The sequence below is a fragment of the Cheilinus undulatus genome, linkage group 4 (genome assembly GCF_018320785.1).
Source record: "Cheilinus undulatus linkage group 4, ASM1832078v1, whole genome shotgun sequence".
NCBI classification, from domain to species: domain Eukaryota; kingdom Metazoa; phylum Chordata; class Actinopteri; order Labriformes; family Labridae; genus Cheilinus; species Cheilinus undulatus.
In genome coordinates, this window is record NC_054868.1 from 44,358,163 (window position 1) to 44,384,242 (window position 26,080).

Consider the following 26,080-nt stretch of genomic DNA (forward strand, 5'->3'; position numbering starts at 1 on the left):
GGCACAACCGGGTTATTAGGTCTCCCTTAATAAATTAAATTATTATTTAAAAACTGCATTTTATATTTACTCAGATTATGTTGGTCTAATATAAAAGTGTGTTTGATGATCTGAAACATCTAAGTGTGACAGGTATGCAAAAAATAAGCAACCATTAATACTTTTTCACAGCACTTTAAATACCAATAACCTTCTTTCTATTATACTTTTATCCATTTGGACCAATACCTACAGAATCTATCATGACAAAGTCTTAAGGAAGAGTCAATTTTTCCATATTCCTTTATGTCATCCATTCATCAAGCCACTTCCTGGTTATTGCTTTTCTTTTCACTGCAATTTATTCTGTATCCATTTTTGTCATAACCTGACATGCCAGATGGCATTTCACACATCCATCTGATAAACCTCTCATACGCAGTGTTCGGGAAAGGACGGAGGCTTTGAAAAAACCCGGGGGGTGATTGGATGAACGTCCTGTCTGTCACATCTTTACGGGCCAATCAAAGCTATAAAACACGTGACGTAGCCACCACCGAGGAGTAAACTCCATATAGAACTACATAACACAAACCATGGCAACTGTAGACATGGTAATACACGACTTTTGTCGTTTTTGAAAAGAAATCAACTCAGCACTGTTCTTTGTTCTTCTTTTAATGTAGAAATGTCGTCAAGTTCTGATAAAACTGGCGCTTTACCAGCATCCACGCTAATCTCTTCCGCCATATCTGCACCCCTCTTGTTGTTGCTTGCTTACATCACAACTCCGCTGTGCCCAAAAGTACTGCCCCTCAACGCTGTTTGGTCCTGTCACTTTCTAACAGGGCCCAAACGGTTCAGACGGTAGCTTTGCAAGATGGATTTGCCAGTGAGAAACACGGAAACGGGCGTATCCATCTGCTTTGCAAGGTTACTTTGTCATGCTTCCTTTCTAAACTTATTTTGTTCCTGTCTGACATTGTCCTGCTGACTTCTTCTACTTTGCTCTTTTAGTTTCTGTTCAAGTTACCTTGATTCATGTCACAAGCACCATGAGCAGTCATGATGTGGAGGGATGTGCCACACTTTAAATTTGCACCAGTGATTTGATAGTTGTATGACAAATCAGAACATTACATCACCATGCCAATTTTCTCCATACCAATTTTACATTCAAATAAGTACAGGTGAGCGTTTGTAGAAATGTCTATGAGGGACTGACATCAGCACGATCAGGGTTTACAGGGGCAATCAGTGCCAAACTGTACTGAATCAGACTGGACCGCTAATGGAACAGAGAAGAAGAGCACAGGCTAAAGGTACATTTACAATCATGAAGACTCCTCATGTCTGTTTCACTACCTATGTCTTTAGAATCCTCATTAATGGAGACTTGCTGCTGTGCTTTTTTACATATCCAGGGTGATGTTTTGGTAAACATGTGTTTTTTTTTTGTTGTATTTTTTTTAAATGACGCAGACATCCTCATCTACTTCTCTTTTATCAGTCATGATGTGTTCTCCTTACGTCACTTTTTTCTGGAGGAAAATGTCAGCCTTGACTTTCAGTTGTTTATTCAGCACTGATAAAGAAACAGACGTTGCTGACCTTCATGTCTGTGATGGCAGCTGTGACGTTAAAATCAACATTTATTGATGCAGATACTTTAGCCCTGTGATCTGAAACTGGCAAAGGCATTTTATGTGTGCATGGATGTGATAGGAACTAAAGGGCAGAGAGGTTTTTCTAAAACAATGAATGCTATGCTGAATGGAAATCTTTTTTTTTTTTCTTTACTGTTTTAATAGTGCTGTTTTTATTTTAGCTTTTACAACTCAGCAGAGAGAAAAGGCTTACATTTCCACACCTGTTTTGTCATTATTAACTTCCAAATGTCAATATGGGAAAAGTTTCTGGTTTCTTTCACTTTTAAAATAGATGCTTATGGCAGAATTTACTTCTAAAAATGAGTGAGTGTTGCTTTGATTTCTTTTAACCTTTAAATTTATTTGTTTATTTTCAGGTGAAGCAACCAACTGCAACACAAACCTAATACCTTTTCTGCTTCCCAAGTAAAACAAAAACTTAGTGAGTGGGCTTTTAGATATACAGGATGCTCACTGTCGGGGACTGTCTGCAGGCAAGGAAGTAGCGGGTGATGGTAGCACCAAGAGTAGATTTTTTTGTAGATTTATTTTGGGGGATTTTTATGCCTTTATTTTTAGAGGACAGTGGAGAGTCAGAAACAGGGATGGGACAGTGGGGAATGATTTGGGAAATGCGCCACAGGCTGGACATGAAGTCATGCCACCCATGCAAAGGGGGAACAATCTAACCATTATGCCATCAGTGCCAAAAACTTGATATTTTTAGTATAATTTTTTGATGCACCATCTGCCTGTCCACATATCAGAGGAAGGCCTTGGTATTTCTTCTGCCGAGGAGGAGGAGAGAAAAGATGAAGAAGGTGTGGGTTCATAAAATTCTCAGGTAAAGACCAGATTTGGAGTTATGGCTCATCCAGGAGCTGCAGTTCTACATCAGGTTCTACTTCAGGATGAGTACAGAGATTTTGGCAGCCTGTTTGGGAGAGATGCACCAAGACTTTTCTCCTCCACTTTCTTTGTTGTAATTTGATCTTCCTTCTGAACTAATGCTATATCATACTCAACACACTGCCCCAGTTTAATTACTTAAAACTTCAGTGCAAGCATGTGCAACCTTCCTCAACACACGCTTGGCAGGGCCTTAATATGAACTCGCACTGCAGAGCACATAGACAATGAATGGGTTTAATGGGTTTGAATGGGAGTTTAAATAAAAAGAACAGGTGACAACAGCTTACCATCACTTTAAGGATCTAACAGGCAATGCTGGACAGACAATAAAAAAAACAAGACCCGTTAACAGTTAAATTCAAAAGAGCTGCACTCTTGCAGCAATAAAGGGTTTAGATTTATGATCTCTTTATTTTTTTTTCATCAGAAATATTCTAATAAATATTGAGTATCTGGCTTGAGCTAAAAAATGTTGGTCAGATTAAATCATTTTGCCATTTCAACATAAATAAATTTTACCTTTGTTCTAGGTTGTATAGTGCAGTGGATCCTGAAATAAGCTCCTTGTCTAACAAATAAAGAACATGAGTAGAGATGCTCCGATACGATTTTTCCTTCACAATAAGGAGTGTTGGGTATCAGCCGATACCAAGTACTGATCCGATACCAGGGTTAAACTTTCTGGACTGACTGTGCTACGGAAAACTGGCACATTATTTTAGCCCAACTGTGAACTCAGAACATGCGTTATCAGTAGAACTGTAAAGTACAGTCTCATTTTCTGCTAAATATGAAAATAACAATAAAACAGAGCGCCACATCACAGGCTCTTTGTCTCTCTTTCACTTCATTAGTAGCTTAACACTAATTCCTGTAGACGTAAAAATGTAAAATGTAGATGTCATCTAGAACTGTGTTTCCTAACCATTTTTTCTTGGAGCCCCCCCTTCATGTACCTAAGAAAATCAAAGTCCCCCCAGGAACCAGAAAGGAAGAAAAAGTGACACACTTCCAGCAAAAATCACCGTAGATTTTAATTGTTTCACTGATAAAACCTTGAAAAAAGGCCTACACATGCTTTTCTTATCAAAATCCCTTAGTATAATAACTTAATAACTGCTTCATCATGGTTTTTCTCAATATTTTCAAATCTATTTTTGGCAGCCTCAGAGCAGACAAAGCCTCGCGTCCCCCCCTAAGATCTTTGGTGCCCCACCTGGGGTTCCCGGACGCCAGGTTGGGAACCAATGATCTAGGATATGATTACTCTTTGCAACACATGACCCTGTAGCGAAGAAGTGACGATACTTCAGTTTTACTCTAATTTTGAGTTTTATGAATGAAGTAGTCATGGCTAAGTAGACTTTATCAAGCTACCTAACCACACTTTAAAAGTTTCCCTCACAAAAAGGTTGTTTTTCATGAAAGGAGGCCAAACCCTGAAGAATTACATCCTTTATGTTTTTATTAATAATAATATAATAATATTAATTTGTGTCCTAGTGCATAAAATACAGTTCACTGATAGCAGGCACAGCGACTAAACAAACAGTTTAGGGGCCTTGTCATGCAGACAGCACTGCTTGTCTGTGTACCTGTACATCCTCTAGCCTGCGGGGGTCTCCTCTGAACTCGGGGAAGTTCTTGCGGATGTCGACCGTGCGGATCTTTTCCACCAGCAGGTCTGTTTTGTTGAGGAAAAGGATGATGGAGACGTTGAGGAAGAGCTTGTTGTTGACGATCGTTTCAAAGATGTTCATGCTCTCCACCAAACGGTTCGTCCTCCGATCCTCCATCAGGACCTGAAAGACCAATGCACACACGCACACAAACACATGATTGACTATGGTTTAATTCAGCTTTTATCTGTGCACCAATAACAGATTCAGTCGTCATCATATGACTGTTGATTTGAACCACAGCCACAGCCAAGGGAACAATCGAGTTTCCAGATCACACCACAAAGAGAGCTTTGTGTAAATTGCAGATGCTGTTGCTCTCTGGGTCTTTTGGTCCATTTCATAACTAAATGTCAAGTGATTGATGATGAGGCTGTGACTAACCATTAATATCTCAGAGCTACATGAAAAGAAATGTTTGTGTGCCTACCTGATCGTACTCAGACGATGAAACCATGAAGAGTATGGATGTGATCCCATCGAAACACTGGAACCACTTCTGCCTCTGCGACCTCTGACCCCCAACGTCGACCATCTTAAAGGGAATCTTCTTAATGACAAAGTCGTGCTCCACGATGCCTTTAGTGGCTTTCCTTGCAAACAAAATGTCCTGCTTGCTTGGGATGTAGTTCTGTAAAAGTAACAATAAGAAATTTTCACAAAGACAGAAAGAAAAATACAGCTTATAGAAGATGTAACTGTAACTGAGACTCACCAGCTGACCAATGCGATCCAAGTTATCCAGGAAGTATTTCACTGACTCACTCTGCAAGCACAAAAAGAAAGAATCTTAACATCTGCAGAATGGATTAACTTATTTCAAACATGAACATCCCAAGTAATCAGATCTAAGCAGTTCATTTGATTATTTGAACAATTTCATTGAGTTTCTCTTTAATTCAATTTTCATAGGAGCTACTGTCCCACTGCTGACTGGATAAAACATCCATTTAGTTTCTACCAAGAACAAAAAGCATGGGACCGACCACAATTTTATTATTCCATTTGATCGTGTAAAATATGGACATGCTCCTTGTAAACTAAGTTACATGGGCAGGCTTTAATAATAGTGAAGTATTCTGAAGTAAGGTCAAGTTTCATGATCATATTTTGTATAAATAACGACAGAGACAGTAAATACTCTCTAAACAGACATTCAGGCTGCACTACTTTGCTGCTACTAAACACTGAAGCAGTCAAAATATACTTAGATCAAATTGATACCAGGTATTTTAGAAAGGTAGAAGATGTGTTGTTTGGATGATTGCTATAATTGAAAATAACAAGAGCTTTTAAAAAACAGCATCTATTTCATTAAAAATACATGCATAAAGGTGAAAGACCAGGTGAAGTCAATTAAATGCAGCCAATGATGCCAGTGTTTCAGTACCTTATGTTCCCCTGCTATTTTTGATAAATGAAAACAAAAAAACTGGATTCCTCAACAAAAATGACACCTACACAGCGACCAATCAATTGGTAACTAAAAAATAAAAATGGTCTTTTTACTCTTCTGCCCTCTGAAACAGATACTATCATTGACGTGTGCATTTTAATGTAATGATAAAGGGACTTAATACCAAACCAAAAAGTGCTAAGATAGAGAAATCATTAAAGCAGCAAAGCAGGAACCCCCAATGGGAAATAACAAAGGACAGGGACATCAGGAATGCCGAAAACTTGAGTTATCCACTGAAAATAGGAGTTTTTCATACTTCCGTTATCAGCAGCTTAGATTAAGTAGCTAGTGGCCACAAGGAAAACTTTGCAAGTAAAAGTTTTTCCTCTCCTGTGGGTGGAACAGCTAGCATTAGCTCTGCTAATGTTAGCAATCTGGACAGAGGGAATCCCCAAGCAGCAGCTTGGAACAGCAGATCAGTCACTACTGCTCCCGCAATGAGACTGCTGATGCTGATTTCTTTTCATAATATGATTTACTGTATTACTGAATAGCTTTCACAAGGGGTACGTAACTGTACTAACATAAATTCAAAAAGTCTGATTGAACATTCAGACATTTTCTTGACTCGATGATTCTTGGATATTAGAGTACTGACTGACCTGTATATTTCCTTTATTTATTGCTGACTTTGTGGTTATAGGTACATCAAGTTTTGATGGCTTCACAGGGCAGCAGATAGGGGCATTTAAAAGTTGCCCAGTGGCACAGTGCTGTGTTAATCTGAGCCTGCACTGAATAATAGGCAGGGAAAATAATTGGTTGGTAAACAAAGACGTACTGTCTCAAGACTAAAATTCAAAACTTTGTTATGATATTTGGAAAAATCTTTATATCCATACCTATGAGAAAATTATAAGCCCTTGGAACCCAATATCTGGTAATTTCAGGGTTTTTTTTCATCAATAATTGCATGCAAACACCGACACAGTTGAAATTTCTAAAAACATTGGCAACATAAAGTACAGAAATGTTGCAGATTTTCTTTGTGCTATGTGGACAGCATGCAGGAGTTTGCCTGCAGATTTGATGGATTCATTCCTCTCCTATATACAATTTATACATAATTTCTTAAATGATGTACTTTTCAATTCTGCTGATCAGTAAGGTAGCAGTGACTGTACTGTTTTAAATACATGGTAGTGAAAAAGTATTACAATTTTGATAAAACCTTAAAACAAAGTGGAGCACTTAGCATTAAGAGAACCAGATATGTACAACGAGAAAGACAGAGGACACATGGAACATAACAAAATGTGCTTATCAAGAGGTCAGAAATACAGAAAGACATCATTGCTAAGGTTTTTATCAGTCTATGAGATGTCTAAGTATCCAACTGATTGCTAACACATTTCCCATAGCAGCTTTATTAGATTATAATAAGCCATTGTTCTCTTTGTCCGGATGGGTTGCCAACAACAATCTGTGCAGCTATTGAAAATCATAAATGCAGCAGTGACATGACATCCCACCCTTTTAAAATAGTTCCACCTACATTTACAGATTGTTGCCGTCTTTTTTAGATATATTTCTGGACTTTTTATGCCTTTACTGATAGTAGAGAACAGTGGATAGAATCAAAAACAGGGATGAGAGAGACATGGGGGAGAGGAGCCACAGGCCAGATTTGATCCCAGGGGGCGCCACCTAGACACCAGGCCATCTGGAGTGTTGTAGTCTTAACAGACAAAAACTAGAATGGCCGTCTGAGGCGGCAGACCCACGCCTAAGCAGTGCCACTGAGGAACTCACACTCCCATTGATTACTATGGTGTTCAAAATTCAAAGTCCGAGAAAAACTGAACGGGTGCGCGGATGATCACCAAAATTTAACTGATCCTTCCCTGTCACTGTCCCAATATTCCCTGAAAGTTTGGTGAAGAGCCGACTTTCTGTTCTCGAGTTATCTTGTGCACATACAAACAAAGACACAAAAAGATACAGAACCCTTTACATAACCCCCTGCCGATTTCATTGGCGTGGGTAACAAATGTACATCTAACAAGTCGAGACTATAGTTTAAAGCAGGGGTTTCCAAAGTTTTTCCACCAAGGGTCACATACAGAGTATATAAGGATGGGGGGGGGTGTTTCCATACACCTCACTATAAGGTTATTACTGTTAGTAAAACCAATGAAATGTAGGTTAAGTGATTGAGTGTGCTTAAATGGCTAATTGTGGGCTTACAAGGGAAACAGAGAGTCATTTTAAGAATTTTGGGGAGGCCAATCAGATTTCAGGGGGTCCTGGTTCCACCCCTAGAATGCTGTCGGTACTGTTATTTGCTTCTATCAGTGTGTTAAGATATTATTAGTATTTTGGTTGCCAATAATTTTACCATCCACAGTGTTGTCTCAATTTAGTCATGTAAAAGAAAGAAACATCAGTAAATTCCTCTGTTCAAAATGTTTGTTTACAGAATTAGCATGGTAGCATCGCCTTGTGCTGTGACTACAGAGTACAATACAATCAAAAACAAACTCCATGTTTTAATGCTGCCTATTTCATTTGATTTCTAAGAAACCTGCTGTGGGCCAATTAAAAATGGACTTTGGGCCTCCCTAGTTTAAAATGTTTTACAGGAAAAACCTCTAAAATCTCCTCAGATCTTTATGTTTTTGACTTGAGTTGTAAAAGAGATGTTGGTAATTTGGTGTGGTAGTTTGTAAAATCTCAGAAGTAATATCAGATGACAATGCTAAAATTTGCGATGAGATAAGGAATTGGTTTATCTCAGTCAGTAGAGCAAGCGTCCCAAGTACAGAGGTTACAGTCCATGCTGCAGTGATAGCAGGTTCAACTGCTGATCCTAGAGCCATCTGGTGCACATCATCATCCCTGCATGGTCTGCATATCCAAAAGGCAAGGCCCAACAAATTCTTCAGAGAAAACTACAGCCTGGTGGTTAGATGTCATAGAAAGTACACAATGGCTGGATAGTGAAAGTATAGCCGTGAATCAAAAGAGTATAGCTCCCAAAAAGCTACAATATGGTACAAAATAATTTCCACCTTAAAGTATTTAGGGCTGAAGTGACCTTTGACATCCAAAATCTTCACAATTCAACCTAAAGACCAAGTAAGAAATTTTGCCAAATTTGACAAACATCCCTCTAGGCAGTCTTGAAATATTGCACTCACAAGATTTAAGGCAGGGCTTTCCAAAGGGGCTGACTATCACTTTTTTCTGGTGTTGTTGACTTAAAAAAATAGTCTCAGCAACAAGTTGCTTACCCTAGCTGGCTTCCTTGAGTTCATCCATCAGCCAGAGTGGACATTTGTGCAAAAAAGCATTCTTGAGATATCATGTTCACAAGCAAAGGATGAACACAAAGTCCAATGACTTTCTGACCTCCAAATCTATTTTTAGTTCATCTTTGCATCAGAGTGGACATTGGGGCAGAATGTAAAGAAATTCCATTAGCATTCGTGAGACATCTCATTCAATAGAACGACCTCCATCCATGGCTATCACCAGGCAGAAAAATGTGATAATAAGGCAGACTGAGAGATGCTGGACAAAAACAACAACAAGCCACACTGAAGTGAAGTTGAGAAAGCTTCGATTCAGTCTACATCAAATAATTGACATATTTCTCTGAGTCCAAAATATTGACTGTCCTGATTACAGTCATATGTTTACAATAATCTCTAACATTGAGACAAGCAGCACCTTTACAGATGCAAATCTTTAACGATTATAAAATGCTGCTCATCTTATGATTTTACCTCCTGACCAGTCTGACCCAGACTGAACCACAAAACATCTCTGAGCATGGCTGTTTACTTCTTAATTTCAAACACCTGTTGGTATTTTTTTCCTGTAAATCCAGGCAGTATTAATGACCTAAACAGTTCACATGTGTGCATACAAATTAGTTTAACATAACAAAATGTCAAAACTCACAAATAAGAGTCTGTTTTATCCTGACACTGAGATAAAGTTGTGTATCTTTTGATATTTTTCCAATACTGGTGCTAAATCATTACTTTTTAAATGGTGCTGGGGCCTAGACGGTGCCTGAATCGATACTAAAAGAAAAAAAAGGGAGCTGAAGTTCGGCGGGAGAATAAAATCTGTCTGGGAATCGTGAATTATTCAGAGAAATATCTGTACCGTAAGTTTCAGGCTGGCCTACTTCTGTTTGCATGCTTCTTCTTTTAAGAGCCATAAACACTTTTATATACCTGTCTTAGGAGCTGACCCCGCTTTTAAACCCAACATAAAAAATATGGATTATATTATAATCTAAACAACAAGAATTCTGATAATATCTCATACAAGATAGATAAATCAAATATTCTAAAATCAGCTTGAGGCTGATTGTCTGCAACACTGTGAACCCCAGTGGTGATTTCCTTCCACACGTGGTGTTTCTGATTCACTTCATTGCCCCTTTTTAGACTAAAAAACAACAAATATTTAATTTTCCTTGACTTCTCTGACCTGGAGACCAAAACCATAATCAAAGAAGCAGGCATTTTTGAAGTGTTATGCATCTCCACAGTTCAGCCGGCCTCTCCTGCTGAACCACTGCACTGCGGGAGGTCAGCGCTGTTTCCTCTTAGCAAAAAGGTCCCTAGTTTGCTTCCCGGTCAGGGCCTTTCTGTGCGGAGTTCGCATGTTCTCCCTGTACAAGCGTCTCCCTTCCTCCCTCCACCAAAGACATGCTCATTAAATTAAGCGGTGACTCTAAATTGGCCGTAGGTGCGAGTGTGAGCGTGCCTGGTTGTTTGTCTGTATATCAGCCCTGGGATTCACCGCCGACCAGTTCAGGGTGTAGCCTACCTCTCACCCAATGACAGCTGGGCTCTAGCTCCCTCAAATGGGATGAGCAGTGTTGAAAATGGATGTGTGGATCCCTTCACAGAGATTTCTTTACTCTGCTGAGCTGAGCTCTGCTTCAGGAAAAGACCCAGTGGGTGAGGGCATGCACCATCGGTTTGGACGCATGCATCTCCATGTCGTAAACTCTGAGGGCGAGGCCGGCTGGACCGTGAATATCTAGGGGAGTGCTATTTAATTGACAACTGTTTTCAGCCACCATATTGATCCACAACCACTGAAGCTGTAGGCTGTGACTGGCCAGATATGCACGTTTCATAACTCACACATGGACCATGTTATAAGATGATTTCTATCTGTGCTGGTTTCAAGTTTAATAAGCAAGGGCCAAGCAGATCACAGACATTACTCCATGCAGATGGCAAAACTATTAAAAGATGTCAATGCTCTGCTGAAATAAGTGCACATAAATTACACTCATTCCATTACATATTGCTTGCCTTTTATTGGGAGTGTCAGGGGGTCACATTGGGGTTAATGGGTACCGAAATGAAGCATCGATGTCTGTGTTGAAATTTGGTAGCAGATGTGTTGGTATGATATTGGATTACGATACTCATCCCTACGCTGAGATCTCTTTACTCTTCTGAGCTGAGCTCTGCTTCAGGAAAAGATCCAGTGGGTGAGGGCATGCACCATTGGTTTAGATGTATTTTGCATCTCCATGTTGTAAACTCTGGGGGTGAGGCCGGCTATCTAGGGTTGTGTTATTTAAATGACAAGTGTTTTTACCTGCTGTATTTCTCAACAACCACTCAGTCGATAATCATTGCTACACGGAGATCTCCACACTTTACTCTGCTGAGCTGAGCTCCACTTCAGGAAAAGACCCGATGGGTGAGGGCATGCAACATCAGTTTGGAGCAAAATTACAGCACATGAGCAAATCTTCAGACACAGATTATGGAATTTGCAGGATAGGCATACATAGTAAATGCATTTCAAGATTGCATTTTAAGTCTTGCAGGATTTTACCAAAAACAGTGGGTGGCGGTTAACTAGACAAGCCAGATAGACTGTTTTGCAAATCCATGGCATGGGATGTATTTCACATCTATCTTGGACACACCCTATAGGTGGTTTTTAGGACAGGCAGGATCTTAAAAAAAAAGGCTCTGGCAATAAAAACATATGACTCAGCAGGAACAAATGTTTTAGCTTTGCAAGATGAATCCATCTGATTACAGATACAGAATCCAGCCAATCCCTCGGCTCTGCACAGTTAAGTGGCTGTAGGGAATATTGAGCTCCTTGCTTCTCTTTTCAGGAAGTATATGAGTTGTTTTTATTTCTGTTCTGCATAAAAATCAATTAACAGACCTTCTAAGCCTGTAATCTATCACAATGAACATCACGCCCTCTCTCTCTGCTATCATTGAGCTTTAATGTGGCTTTTAACTGCAGGTTGATCTTCCCTGTAATAGATCCCACAGCTCAGAGAAGTTAACAGATGCTCCTAATTGATTGTCATATTGTTCAGGAATGAATGTAAACCAGGGGGAGCCTCATGCAGCAGCAGAGGTCCAATATTAAATCACAGCTGGAGGATTTACAGCAGCGCCTGCTGTGGTTTAAAGTGTACGTGATTAGTAGTAAATGAGGCCAAAACTGCTGTAGCTTTCTTCTTATGATTCCTGATGATTCACATTCAAACTATAAAACTAAATCTCTCTCTTCCTCTCTTTTAAACACACATGCAACAGGAAACAGCTGTGTGTGAAAGCGGAGGGGAGAATCATGGGGGAGGGAGGAATTAGAGAGTCGGACGGAGGCCAGATACAAAGTCATCTTCTTTCAGACGAACACAATCACATTGAAACGGACTAAAAAAGCATTTCTCTTTTTAAACTCACAAATTAACAACCTGATTTTCAGCTTCTTTTTCTCTGATTTTACAATTCTCTCGCTGTGGCAGCAGACCTCATCTATTTCGGCCCCAAAATGTCGGACAACAACCAGGAAACGAGACCCCTACGCTGGTGAGTTGTGACCCTGGGACCCCACCACTGACCTATGCTGTCACCACAGGAGGAAACACAAAGACAAAGGCTCTGATTGGTTGAGCTGGACGTGGACAAGAGGAGGGGCTGAACTGAGGGGAAAAAAAGCAGGGAGAGGGGAATTCCCGGAGATGAGGAGATACGCAAACACAGACAGACATGTTAGCACACATGTTAGCACACAAATGCACGTCAGCGCTGAATGATACAGATGGATCACTGAAGCAGCAGAACTATCAAACTAAACACCAGAGTAATTTAATTTTATCACATCAAGGATGAGTCTAAGTTCCCTGTAATGCAGATTTAAACATGGTGCTATAGTGAGGTATAGCTGTGCATGTGTGTATTTGTGTGTGTGAGTGTGTGGTTGAGTAAGGCTGGAGGAATGTCTCCATTCATGGCGTGTATGGGCAGATTAGGGGCTTTATCACAGCAAAGACCTGAATAAGCTGACATTCTGCACTGAGAGTCTGTGTTTGTGTGCTCGTGTCTGTGTGCTTGTAGTCACAGGTAGATATCTGCCTCTCTGTGTGTCAGTGGGTGTGCCTTCAGTTGTTTGACCCATTTAGTCCAACTGGCCTAAAATAAATCTGTATAAAAAGTAAAAAACCTTGAATGTTTCTGATATTTGTTCATGTTCGAGATGGCTAACATTTTCGATTTCAAAATATTTGTAGCAGAATGGTGACATGAAATATATATCCTTATTTTATCTACAAAAAAAAAGGTAAAAATGGTGTCACAATACCAGGATTATACTCTTTGATAGGATCCTAGTAAAAATTAAATAATACAAAAACCTTTTTGAAACCACGGCAACAAAAATAGAAGTCATAGATATGCTTCATTTTGCCATTTCTTGTTTTCCATTGTTAAAATTGCAGAAAAACTCCTGTAGCTGTCTAAATTGTAAAAAAAAAAAAGGCAACATTTCCATTTGTTGAGGTTATCTAAATCTTCTATACTCCCTAATACCACACTATAAAGATAATATCTATATTACTTTAATTATTGGTAGTATAAAAAGTATAGAAGCTTAATGATCTTTAGGCTTCAACCAAAAAGAAGAGAGTCTGTTGTCTTAATTGCACAAATGCTTTAGGAACGTTTGGCAAAATGGTGGGACTGGTGAGTTTCAGCATCAACTTTTGTTACAAGTTTTTTAGTCTGTGCTTCACAAAATAAAAATGTCAGAAACTGGTGACTACCTGGAGTCCCTGGAGCATATAATACTGCACGGTCATATCACTGGCCAAAATCAGTAATACTGTAAAAAACACAAAGGCTCAGTGTTGAACTGTTTGAAAAATACAGCATTTATTCCCTTCCCTGAAAAGAGGGGATTTTGGAGATAGCATGACTGGCACATGAGCATAAATCTCACTAATAACTTTAAGGTTATTTTAAATTGCACTTATTTTATGTATATATACCATGTTCCAAATTATTACACAAGTGATATTTTTCTCTGATTTTCCTAAATTAGGATATCAATGCAAATGACAGTCAGTATTATTTTTAAGTCATCAACATTTAGAGCATAATATCAAATTTTATTGAACAGACCTCTCAAAGATAACTATTATTTAAAAAAAATAAAAACTCAAAATGCACTGTTCCACATTATTATGCTCAACATAGTTTCAAAACTTTTCATAGGTCGTAAAGAACTGAAAATTGTCATCTGTTGAATTTGCAGCATTAGGAGGTCATATTTATTGAAATCAAAACCTATTTCAATCAAAAACAGGCCAAGTTACATGTTAACATAGGACCCCTTCTTTGAGATCACCTTCTCAATTCTTGCATCCATTGAACTTGTGAGTTTTTAGAGAGTTTCTGATTTAATTTCTTTGCAGGATGTCAGAATATCCTCCCAGAACTGCAGTTTTGATGTGAACTGCCTCCCACCCTCATAGATCTTTAGCTTGAGGACACTGCAAAGGTTCTCAATAGGGTTGAGGTCAGGGGAGGATGAGGGCCACACCATGAGTTTCTCTCCTTTTCTGCCCAAAGCAGCCAATGACACAGAGGTATTCTTTGCAGCACGAAGATAATTTTGCTATGGAAGGCACGGTTCTTCTTTTTGTACCATGGAAGAAAGTGGTCAGTCAGAAACTCTGTATACTTTGCCAAGGTCATTTTCACACCTTCAGGGACCATAAAGGGACCATCCACCAACCATCCACTACTTCTCCATCTGGACCATTTAGGGTTGCACAGCACTCATCAGTAAACAAGGCTGTGAGCACTGGATAAGGCGGCCGAATAGTAGGTTTATGCACGACTGCAAGCCTCTGGAGGATCCTACACCTTGTGGTTGGTGGGACTCCAGAGGCACCAGCAGCTTCAAATACCTGCTTGCTGCTTTGCAATGGCATTTTAGCAGCTGCTCTCTTAATCTGATGAATTTTTCCAGCAGAAAACTTCCTCATCATGCCTTTATCGGCACAAACCCATCTGTGGTCTGAATCAGCCACAAAAATCTTCACAGTACGATGATACACTATTTGATGCTTTTCAGCAGCAGAGATCCTTTTTCTTCCCCATATTGCTGAAACCTGTGGCCTGCTTAATAATGTGGAACATCCTTCTTAAGCAGTTTTCCTTTAATTGGGCTCACCTGGAAAACTAATCATCACAGGTGTCTGGGATTGATTTGCGGTTGTATTGGGAATTGAATATTCCCAATACAACCGCAGCCATCGTAAGGTTTCAGAAGTGTGCTTTAGAAACTGGCTGGTGAAGCTGCTGGGACTTAACCTTGCAAAGCAGATGGATACGCCTGTTTCCTTGTTTTTCACTGGCAAATCCATCTTGCAAAGCTCCCATCTGAACTGTTTGGGCCTGGTTAGAAAGTGACAGGACCAATCAGCAACGAGGGGCAGTACTTTCAGGCGCAGCAGAGTCGTGACGTAAACAAGCAGCAGCAAGAGCTGGTGCAGTTATGGCGGAAGAGCTTTGGTTGGATGCTGCTAAGGCACGAGTTTTATCAGAACTTGACAACATTTCTTTGTTAAAAGAAGAACAAAGAACAGCAGTGAGTTGTTTTCTTTTCAAAAACAACAAAAGTCGAGTACTGACATGTCTATAGTCGCCATGTTTCACGTTATTCCTCAGTAGCTGTGCACGCGTAGCTCGATAGCAGCTACGTCACATGTTTTGTTCCTGTTATTGGCCCGTAGAGATGTGATAGAACGTTCACCCAATCATACTCCGAGTTTTTTCAAATCCTCTGCCTTTTCTCAAACGTTTCCTTCCGTTTTTCTTTCAGTAAACTCTTCCATCATTAACTACACCCCTAAATTCATGGTTGTACATCTGCTTGATACTTTTTAGTTCTTAGACAATGCAACAGTAATGAAAAATGTATTGTTTTTTAAGTGTTTTTTTTTTTTGTTTTTTAACCTTTTGAAGACTGATACCTCAAATAATAGCCAGACATTTCTATTTTTTTAACTGAGATGTTTATATAGCCTTCTTCTGAAATCCAAAAAAAGAAAGATTGCCATAGCCCCCCCATATAGATATATATATATATATATATATATATATATAGGTGTGTGTGTGTGTGTGTGTGTATAAAATTTGATTTGGCATTTTTTGCAACTCATACTCCACTTGAGGGCATTGTTATCATTTATCTGATTGTATACAAAAGGCTTTTAAGAAAATTATTGATCATGTTGATGAGACAAAGGTCACATAAAACTGTGTATCAGATATGATGCAATTGGCTTTAAAGAGTTAAGATAGGACACAGACAACCTTGACCTTTGACCTCCAAATTCTAACCAGTAACCTTTGAGTCAGAGAGAAGTGTGGGAAAAAAAAAAACCCTCAAAGCGTTCTTGAGATGTTGTGCTCACAAGCAAGGGATAAAGATGAAGTCCAGTGACCTTGGACTTTGTATTATGACCTGCAAAATCCACAGTTCTCCCATAATGCCTCTGGCTCTGCTATTCCCAGCACAGAGAAGACTTGAGTAGATAACTTCCAAAACCTCTTGTTCTCTTTGTCCACTTGCTGTTCTGTTGTTTAAATGTCTCTGCACTCATTTAATAGAGGACCATTATGTCAAATCTGATAGAAACAGTAGCAAAACCTGGTTAAAGAAGATTCAAGCTGACCTAAAAGACAGGAAAAAGGGTGATCGATTGAGTTAATAATATTACTTCTTGGTTGTCGTGGAAACTATATATGGTCCATGAAGTGCCGCAGACATAAGGAAGCAAAGAAAGAAGGAGGAAGGGAAACACAAAACCAAATGCAGACAAGAAAATATAGAGAAAAGATTTTTCCACTGGCTCAACACTTCACATTACATATTGTATAAGCAGCAGAGCCCAAACATCAGGAGACTTCCAGGCTGAAATCTCATCTAGTCAACCACATGTGGGAAGTGTGTGTTCATGTGTGGGTTTATAGCCTCTTTACATCTTCAAAGTCTCTTTACAGTAAACTCTTTAACTCAGGACGTCTGAAAAACAACAGCAGCAGTTTACCGTCCCAGCAGGACTACAGCCCCATCTCTGTAGAGCAGAGGAGATTTTGGGTGTTTGTGTCTCCTCTATCAAACTGTGTGTTATCTGGGTGTGGTGGGAACACACAGAAGCCTGGCAGTAAACAAAATTCTTGCATATGTTCACTTTCGGTTTGTTTTTCTCTCCACTATCTTCTCGCTGCGTTTCTCTCTCCACGTCCCTCTCATCCCCTGCTCTTCTCCGCTCCTCCTCCCCTTCTTTGTTTCTATTATTCCCTCTCTTTCCTGGCTCTCCCTGTCAGCCCGTGGCCCGGTTCCAGCCCTGCCTGGGAAAAGCTGACTGTGGTATCCCCGGAAAACCTCTCAGAGAGAAGAGAGGGAAGAGGGAGGTGGAGATATCTAACTCAGCACATTTGCACCACAGCAGTCATTTTGGGTTTTCTTTCTTTGAAAGAGGAGGATGATGTTAGCTTGTAGTTTTCTAAGTGTCAACAAATCTAAGGTACGAAAATACCAATACATTAGTCTATCTCTCCCTGCAGCTCCTTTGTTCCTACTGAATTTATTCAATGCAAGAAAGTCTAAAAATATGCTATATACTGTGATTCTATATGAGCGATAAAAAAGAAAATAATTAATCTTTGGGGACTATTTTCACCAACAGAAGTTTAAAGAGATTCATGCTGTTTTATCTTACATCACACTCTTTGTTCTCAACTACACTAGAAGGCTAATTGCTAGCTGTGACTTTCTGTAGTCCATAATCCTCAAGTGCATTGTGTCTACATAATTATTTTACTGCTCCAAATTGCATCATAGCCTCCCCAACCTTGAGTTGTAAATATCAAGCATGTTTAATATTTTCGCTCGCTCTCATAGGTTTGAACAACCAATGAGAGTGAGCAGACTTGGTAGCATCACCAACCAGATATGACCTACTTTCATGGCTCACAAACATAAACACAACTCTACCTCAATCTCAGCCAGGATTTCATCCAAATTCTTTACCTTGTTTATGACTTCTTCTTTATGCACACATGGCAGGACAGCTAGCCGAGGATATCGATAGTCACCCATGTTTGTTTTTCATCTGAAATCATGTTTCATCATGTGGGATTCTCTATTATGTCCATTATATATTTACTGTTATTTGCTTTTGTATGTGCTTTCTTTTTGGATACTGGATTATGTTTGAGCTTCCTGAAAAAAAAAAAAAAAAAAAAAAAAAAATAAATTGTCCTTATATCCTTTTGGTCTTCTGCATTTTATAGATTGTTTAAGATTTAAAACAAATCATCTGGTGTGGCCAGTGATAACATGCATCTTTAGCTGTCGTTGCATGTGACTTTGATGTTACGCGAGTACATAGCCGAACAGGGAAATAAGACACTTAGGAACATCCTTAGTGGGGAGATCTATTAGTATGTGGTGTGCTGGTTTTGTCATCTAGTCCCATACAGCACAAACATGAATGAGATACAGCAACAGAATGGCAGCTTCCAGTGGCAGCTCATGCTTCCTTATGTAGCAGATGTTGATGCAACATCCACGGCAGTGATAAGCATGTTCAATCTGTCATGGCAGCCGTCGTGACAAGAAATGGACCGTTAATAAAAAAAATCATTGTCTTGCTTTGAAAACTGTTGGAAATATTCGAGGCAATGTTAAACCACAACTAATATTATCAAGTATAATTGCACTTAACATTAGAGTAGAGTAGTTCTACATATTGTACCTTTAATATAAACTAGTGCTGTCAAACAATTACAATTTTTACAGGGTTGCTGTGGATTAATTTTGACTAATCATGATTAGATATAATCTATTTTTAATCTATATTAATCGTGTTTCATTTTGCATAAGCAAACAGACTCAATCTACGACAAACGTATGCTTCGTGTTAATGTGGTATTTTAAGCTGGAAGTGCTTCAGTGAAAAGAAAACTCCTTCCTGCAGAATGTGCATAATACTTTATGTTGATCGAATGTTCCGTCTTTTTTTTTGTACTCAAATTTCCCATCGAGAGGACCAACGTGCTGTTTAGTGTCTTCCATATCGAGTTGGTTGGTCACTACTGGATCAGCGGCCCATTTGCGCATGTGCAGCGGCATGCTCGACCGTAACCCTACTTGGACGAAGTGCGTTGCCAGAGACGTTTCAGGGATTTTGAGTCATTCTGTGCTGTAGATGGGTTAACTGCATTCAAATTTTTAGTCAGATTAATCACGATGATGGATTAATCCACATTAATGCATCAATTTTGACAGCCCAAATATAAACAGAACATTTTTAAACATTTTGGTCAGTTTGTCCAATAAATCAGTGAGGCCCAATGATGTCTTTTTGTATTTTGCACATTTGAGCTCTTTGAAACAGGGGAAAGCTAAATCAGCTGTGAATACACTGATAATACTTGAACTTATTGTGGTTTTGGGATTAAAATGGAATTTGCTGACAATAAGGAAAATAAAGAACATCAGCAGCCTTATCCTCTTGGCCTAAACGATGTCTGAAGGCCTCTGCAGCTGTGCCATACTAACTTTATCATACAGCGACTCCAGATAAGGCAAGGCAGTCTGACCCAGAGCTGAGCACTGACGTCTCTCTCTCTCTCAGACTCTTACAGTATGTTAAGTGAGAGTGACACCAGAGTGGCTTCTGTCTGACTCCACATTGTGTTGTCACTGATAAATGTCCAACAAAGAGGTCAAAGGTCAGCTCTAAACAGAAAGTAAATCTCCTGTGTCACAGCCAAAACACAACAAACAAGCCTCTACGGCCAACACAAACCGCTGCGATGCCGCTGCCAGCTGCTGCGAGACGTTCAGCGTTGACTTCATGGTTTCACATTCTGTTGAAGCGTTCAGTGTTATTAACAGTCTGCTCCTTCACGGCACATTTGTAGACTTGTGTAGACTTACTTGTGATACAAAGTGGTTCTCCAGCTGCACTGCTGTTTATAAACTGGTCTTTAAACTACAAGAGGTGGCTGTTTTAAACAGATCACTGGTTGTTTGGCTCTCTTCAGGCAGCAGAGAGATGAGCTTAAATATCTGAGGAAGAAGAAGAGGAGATCTGTTTGTGAGCCTGTCTAAACACTTAGTCTGATAGTTTAGCTGCTACTTTTACTTGTTTTTGTCCAATGATCAACATGTATCCCCAATGTCTACATCTTCTTTTTCTGTTTATAGACTTATCTAACCTGAAATGTGACTGTCTAAAAAGAGATGTGATGAAAACATCAGTTAAAGAGGAACCAGGCACTGAGGAACTTTTAGTGCCTGTAGACAAAGTGCTATTATTTTTGCTGATCTTGTCCTGTCCATTGTTTCCTTAAAGAAACAATCTCCAGCTGACTTTTTAAAGGTTTATTCTGGGCTTTTATGCTGTTACTCAGATAGGACAATGGAAACAGTTGGAAACTGTCCAGCTGATTTTTAACCCTCAGTTTTCTCATGTTTACTCGATGGACAAACATGTCTGCAATCAGAAACATTATACACGGATATTTTATACAAAGCTTCTTTGGGTTGATTCTTTTGATAAAATTTAGGCCTACTAAAAACAACCAAATATGGACACATTTTCAGGAAATTAACCCTTCACATGGATGCTTGATTACAAGATGTAAATGTTGTTTCTTATGGCACTTAAAGTAGGGATGCAAGATATTGGATTTTTGCCGATATCCGATATGCAGATATTTTAAAGCTCATTTTGGCAGATACCGATATTTCATTAAATTTTTCCACTGTAAAAAACACAGATTTCATCCTGTACTACAATGTTTTTTTTTTAAATATTGACAGTATATTTTTTTAGAAACAGACAAAACATTTGATTTTTATCAGAAAGGAGGGATGTATTGTTTTTTCAAATACAGCCATACACTAATGAAAAACTTACAGTCATGTCTGTGGGTTACATGTGCGTTACATGCTTCATGTATTTTTAACAGTACAGCAAGTCATCTGAGGGTAATAAAAAGCAGCAAAATAACCTGCTAACACTGAGCTCCACAGTGCAAAAAAAGAAATGGCTTATAAATTTAGATTTATTCTCCTTATTACTCAGCCAGGATGCCCTGCAGGATGGCTCCCTGAGATATCCCTGACAAACTGCTTTAAATAACAACAACAAAAAGACAGATTCTTAATTGCAAAACATCTAGCTATAGTTCAGAGCTTAAATATAATTTTTAATTTTTTAAACTCAAGATGAACAAAAGAAATAAAACTTTGACTGAAGTAGTTCTCCTGATTCTGCTTTTAACAGCACAAACTAACTAAGCAACCAAGTTTAATGGGCATTTCACTGTAAACAGCTCTCTAACAACACAGTGACACTCACATCTCCAATACTGGAAACAGGACACCTGCAGAGTGTGTGCCACGCAGGGGAGACTTGGTACACAGAAGCCCGTCATTGCTTTTGCTATGTTTCGCGCACTGTCACGACATGCACATTCTTTTTCTCTATTTTCCATATCCGAAACATGTTATCAAAAGCGGCTGCAGGCTTTTTAAGAGTGAAATCCTCATCCATCCACTGAGGCAGTGAGGCTCAACATGCTAACAGGACGGACACTTGATGTCCATATATCCATGGTGAAGCTAATATGTTTAGCTTTAACGAGGAGCTTATCTGCGTGACTGGAAACGAAGTTTTGCAGTTCAGGTAAGGCTATAAGCGCCTGCTAGGTATAATGTAGCAGGGCTTTAAACACATCATTAGCCCGCAGAAGCCCGTTTATTCTACCACACTGAAAGACTGATTATCAAGAGCTATAAATCCAATGATTTTCCTGTTCAGCTCCTTACCTTTGGGTGGTCGCTGCTGTATTTTTTAGTTTTGTCAAATGACTTAAGTAGAGGCTGCTGATGAGTTTTCCCTGGCATGATGTTTTGCCATTCTTTATCTTAAGAAAGGCCTTGTAGTCATTAGAGTGACGTTTTTTTAGATACAAAATTAACGTGGTGGTGTTAAAGGACTGTTGTCGAGCCCCTCCTAGCATTACATGTACTTTACAAGTGATGCAAACAGCTACTTTGCTGTCTTGTTCCCACACCTCAAACTTCACACACACAGCTGACATGTAGAGTTTGTTGTTGCCGCGTGTCCGGCGTCATTGCATGCTCTTAATTATGATGTCACATTATCGGCTGTACAGATGAGCGTAGATTTTATTATCGGCCGATACCGATAATTAACTTTTTAAGCTTTTATCATCCGATGCTGATATACTGCAGATAATATCGTGCATCCCTAAAGGGTTAAAATCCCGAAAATAACTGAATATATTTCATGTGGTAATATTTATCATAACACATTTTTGCAGGCATGCTAAGGTGATTCTAAACAGTTCAGCTATTAAAGAGCAAAATAATCTTTTATTAAAATAAGGGCAGGCTGCACAGTTGCTGAAGTAGACAACTTTGCAGCCCAGATGTGAGAAAACTGGACTGATGTTTTCAAAGATTTATTTAATCACAGTGAGTCATATGAAATAACAGGGGGGTCTGGGGGTCCTCCACAAGGAAATCTTGAGCATCCAACACTGGATTCTGTAGCATATATATGCAGCAACTTGTGGAGGAAATTTAGATAGAAAAACATTTTTTTAACTATTAAACTCTTGCGACTCTGCATGCACATATGAGGACAATATATTTTGGCTTTGCTAATACTAAGTCATTTCTGCTATTAAAATGTTTTGAGATCATCGCTGCCATGTCCATTGAAGTTTAAGTAATTTGCTTGAAATGCCGGGAGAATTTTCTGTGTGGATATTTGCTTGGAAATGTTCATGTACAGAGTTTTCATTGGAAGATTTGGGAAATTCAATTGTGTCGAATCTTTGGGCATTTTCATGGGAATTTGGGAAAGTAATATGTAAACTGTAGAACTGGAATGGGAGCTTGGAGTTAGGGGTCATCTTTTGTGGATATTTCAGGGATTTTGTTTGTATGTTTCCATCCTTTTCGTGGAATTTTGGAGAATATATTTGTAAATCTTTTTAGAATTTGCTAAGAAATTTTCCAGGAAATTTGCTTAAATATCAGAAATTTGCATGAAATTTTTATTTGGATGTTTAGGTTTCATGATAACATTTCACTGAAATATTTGAGAACTTTTTAAAGCAGTTTTCGGGTACTTTTTATTTGATACTTTAAAAATATGTTTTAGATTTCCACAGATATTTTAGGTTAATGCTTTGAATATGTCGGGAATTTGCTTGGATTTTGGAAAGCAAAATTTACAAGAAAATCCTTTTCAAAGACAAGGCTGATGGTCTTACTTCTCAGACCCTACTAATCCACAAGAAGTTGGAGAAACTTAAAATGCTTTCACAAAAAAAAAGCTCAGGTCTCAGGAGGTTCATCAAATAAAAGAACAATATTTCCTTTATAAAGCACTAATGTGGTTTCTTCTTTTCTAAAATTATTGCACTAATACGGGTCACACAGGGATAAAACATGCAGCCAACTTTTAAAAAGAAAAAGTTACTCTTATATATCTGATTCAATGGTACAACCCGAATCTGATGGTGAAAAATGAACCTAAAAACAGTAAAATAATGCTTCTTCTCCTGATGCAGTTACTAAATTATATCAATGAAAGCAGCCTTAAAGCTTCACCAAGATATATGAGATCTTCTCTCCCCATTTGCCTGAAATATAATTTGGCACAAAAGCAAAAACAAGCTCTCATCCACAAACTCATGAGACACATTAGTCCTCTTTGATATCAAATTGCTCCAAAGTTTGGCAAAAATAAAAGGAAGCAATGAATATTAAGTAAAGGCATGCTCAGTAAAAGATACACAACAACAGCGGGACTTGGCTGATCATATTACGGCTTTTAAGTTATCTAAATAGAAATTCACTGAACCTTTCTGTGACGTTTCACTGAGTTAAAGTGTCATTTTATCAAACCCTGCTTCGCCATTCTCATTGAAAATGCTGCTTTTATTTTCCATCTATCCAATTTGAATAGAAATTTATTTATTTTTAAAGTGCGTTGTAGAGTGGCAAATGAAACTTCACAGGCCTCTGCTTTCCTGGCTCCGTTTCCAGTCAAGTGAAAAATAATTATGCATTTGGAAACATCAAGAAAAAAAAAAGTAGATAAGTCGCTCAGAAAACATTAAATATTTCCACAGTCTTCACTCAGCACAGGGATCCTGCTCTAATACTTCTCTGTGAAGTTGAGTTCTGATATTGTCCAGTTGTTATGAGCTTTGTTATATTTGTGCTCTGCCAGACTCACTGGAGTTGGCCAAAAAGACATTTAAAATGCACAGTTGGAGAGTGTAGAAAACTGAAAAAAAATACAGTGTAGGGTTATTATTGAAAAGGTTTGTTTGGAGACTTTGTCTTAAATCTCAGACGGCCAACAGCAGAATACGATGGAAATGACAGAGAGAATAATGGGTAAGGAAAGTCCCAGTCTAGCTATAATTTTTCTATTTAAAGAAAAGTAGTTGACTAAGTTTTCTTTGACCACCAAAAGCAACAGAAACTTTCCCACTGATAAATAAACTGGGTCACTCATTTGATGCCTTTTGTCTACCGAGACACGTGAACGACGATGCATCAGGTCAGCCTGTGAGTAATCAATGACTGATGATGACTCCTGGTCACTGAATGAACTGCAGACTGACTTCCAACAAAGTCCATCTAAGTAATCCAGAGCTAACCACCCCCATTCTAGTCCATCACACATGGTGATCTATCTCTGCTCTCAATATGTGCTGAGTTCATGGCCGCATTAACGCTGCAGGCCAAAGTGATTTGAGTCTGGTTTTTGTTGGTATCTATGACATGGATCTGATTATTTCTTTATGACAGTTTAAACAGCTCAAAATGATGGAGCTACACACAATAGACAGACTACAGCTCACTGATATTTGGGATAATATTTGGAATTTGGATGACACTGTAAGGCTCAGGAAAGTGTTCCAGCTGGTTTGGCCCTGCCATCTGGCTTACAACGCTACCTACCAAGAGAGGGTACAGGTGGAAGTTCAAAATATTTGAAGGTTAACCATACTAAACAATACCAGACCATACTCAATCAGCCAAAGAGAGGCCATCTTGTCCATGAAAAACACATCATAACTCCCCCGTAACTTTTAATTTCAATCACCCTACATGATTTATTTACTAAATAGTACACCAGTATGTACTGCAAAAGTTTGTTTATGATGACTTGAGGGAGAAAAGCTGCTAAAGAGACACTGCTAGCCTCAAACCCAGTGAGCAACATCATTGCAAACAGCATATAGAGACACCAAGTCACAATAAGAGAGTCAGAGAAATGATATATGGGCTGTAGTTTGCATAAGAGGTGGGCAGTTGAGCTCTGATACCATGTCATCAATGAAAAATATTGTCAGTGCTTAGAATGGACACAGGACTTAAAGGTCACATATGCAAAATACACTTTTCCAGCTTTTCTAACACAAAAATGTGCCCCTGGTGTGTCCACAATCCCCCACAGAATCACAAAAATCCATTCCTTCCCCCACTCTCTTTCTCCATCTTTCAAAAAATGTGTGCCAAAACAAGCCGTTGTCAGATTTTCCCGTCATGATGTAACGTGGGTAGTTAGCCCCGCCCACAGGCCTGGTTGGCCCTCCCCACTTGGAGGAAACTTCCGCCCTCCTCTCCTGACCCTCCTCTCAGCTGCCAGCTGAGAGGAAGATCAGGAGAGCTACATCCATTTCCTAAGAGGGGCGGAGTCAGACAGCTCAGTAACATTTAAAGCCACAGACACAGAAATGGCTCATTCTAAACAGCGGTGCTGAAACAGAGGGGTTTTTAGACATGCACAAATCCAATACTTGAGTGTTTTTTCAGCAACAAACTTCAGAGGCATGTTTTGGGGACTACTGAGACCAATATGAACTTGTCTTAAAGAGGTAAAATATGTGACCTTTAGGTGCAAAAAATAGCCACAATGGATCGTTAATCCATGAAAAAGATTGTCTAAACCTTTGGTTCTCAACTGGTGGACCCACCATTATCACCCAAATTTCTGATATTTTTCAATCAATCAGATTCATTTC

At 39.0% G+C, this 26,080-nt stretch overlaps 1 protein-coding gene across 1 annotated transcript in view; it reads right to left on the reverse strand.

Annotated features, from left to right (window-relative positions):
- The window catches only part of gna12a (guanine nucleotide binding protein (G protein) alpha 12a), a 49,311-nt gene that overhangs the window by 7,388 nt on the left and 15,843 nt on the right, over nucleotides 1-26,080 (reverse strand). The window contains exons 3-5 of the mRNA XM_041784753.1: nucleotides 4,935-4,985; nucleotides 4,650-4,850; nucleotides 4,136-4,342 (exon numbers count right to left, since the gene is read on the reverse strand). Of these exons, the coding sequence (XP_041640687.1) occupies nucleotides 4,136-4,342; nucleotides 4,650-4,850; nucleotides 4,935-4,985 (459 nt within the window). The remainder of the gene's footprint in view (nucleotides 1-4,135; nucleotides 4,343-4,649; nucleotides 4,851-4,934; nucleotides 4,986-26,080) is intronic.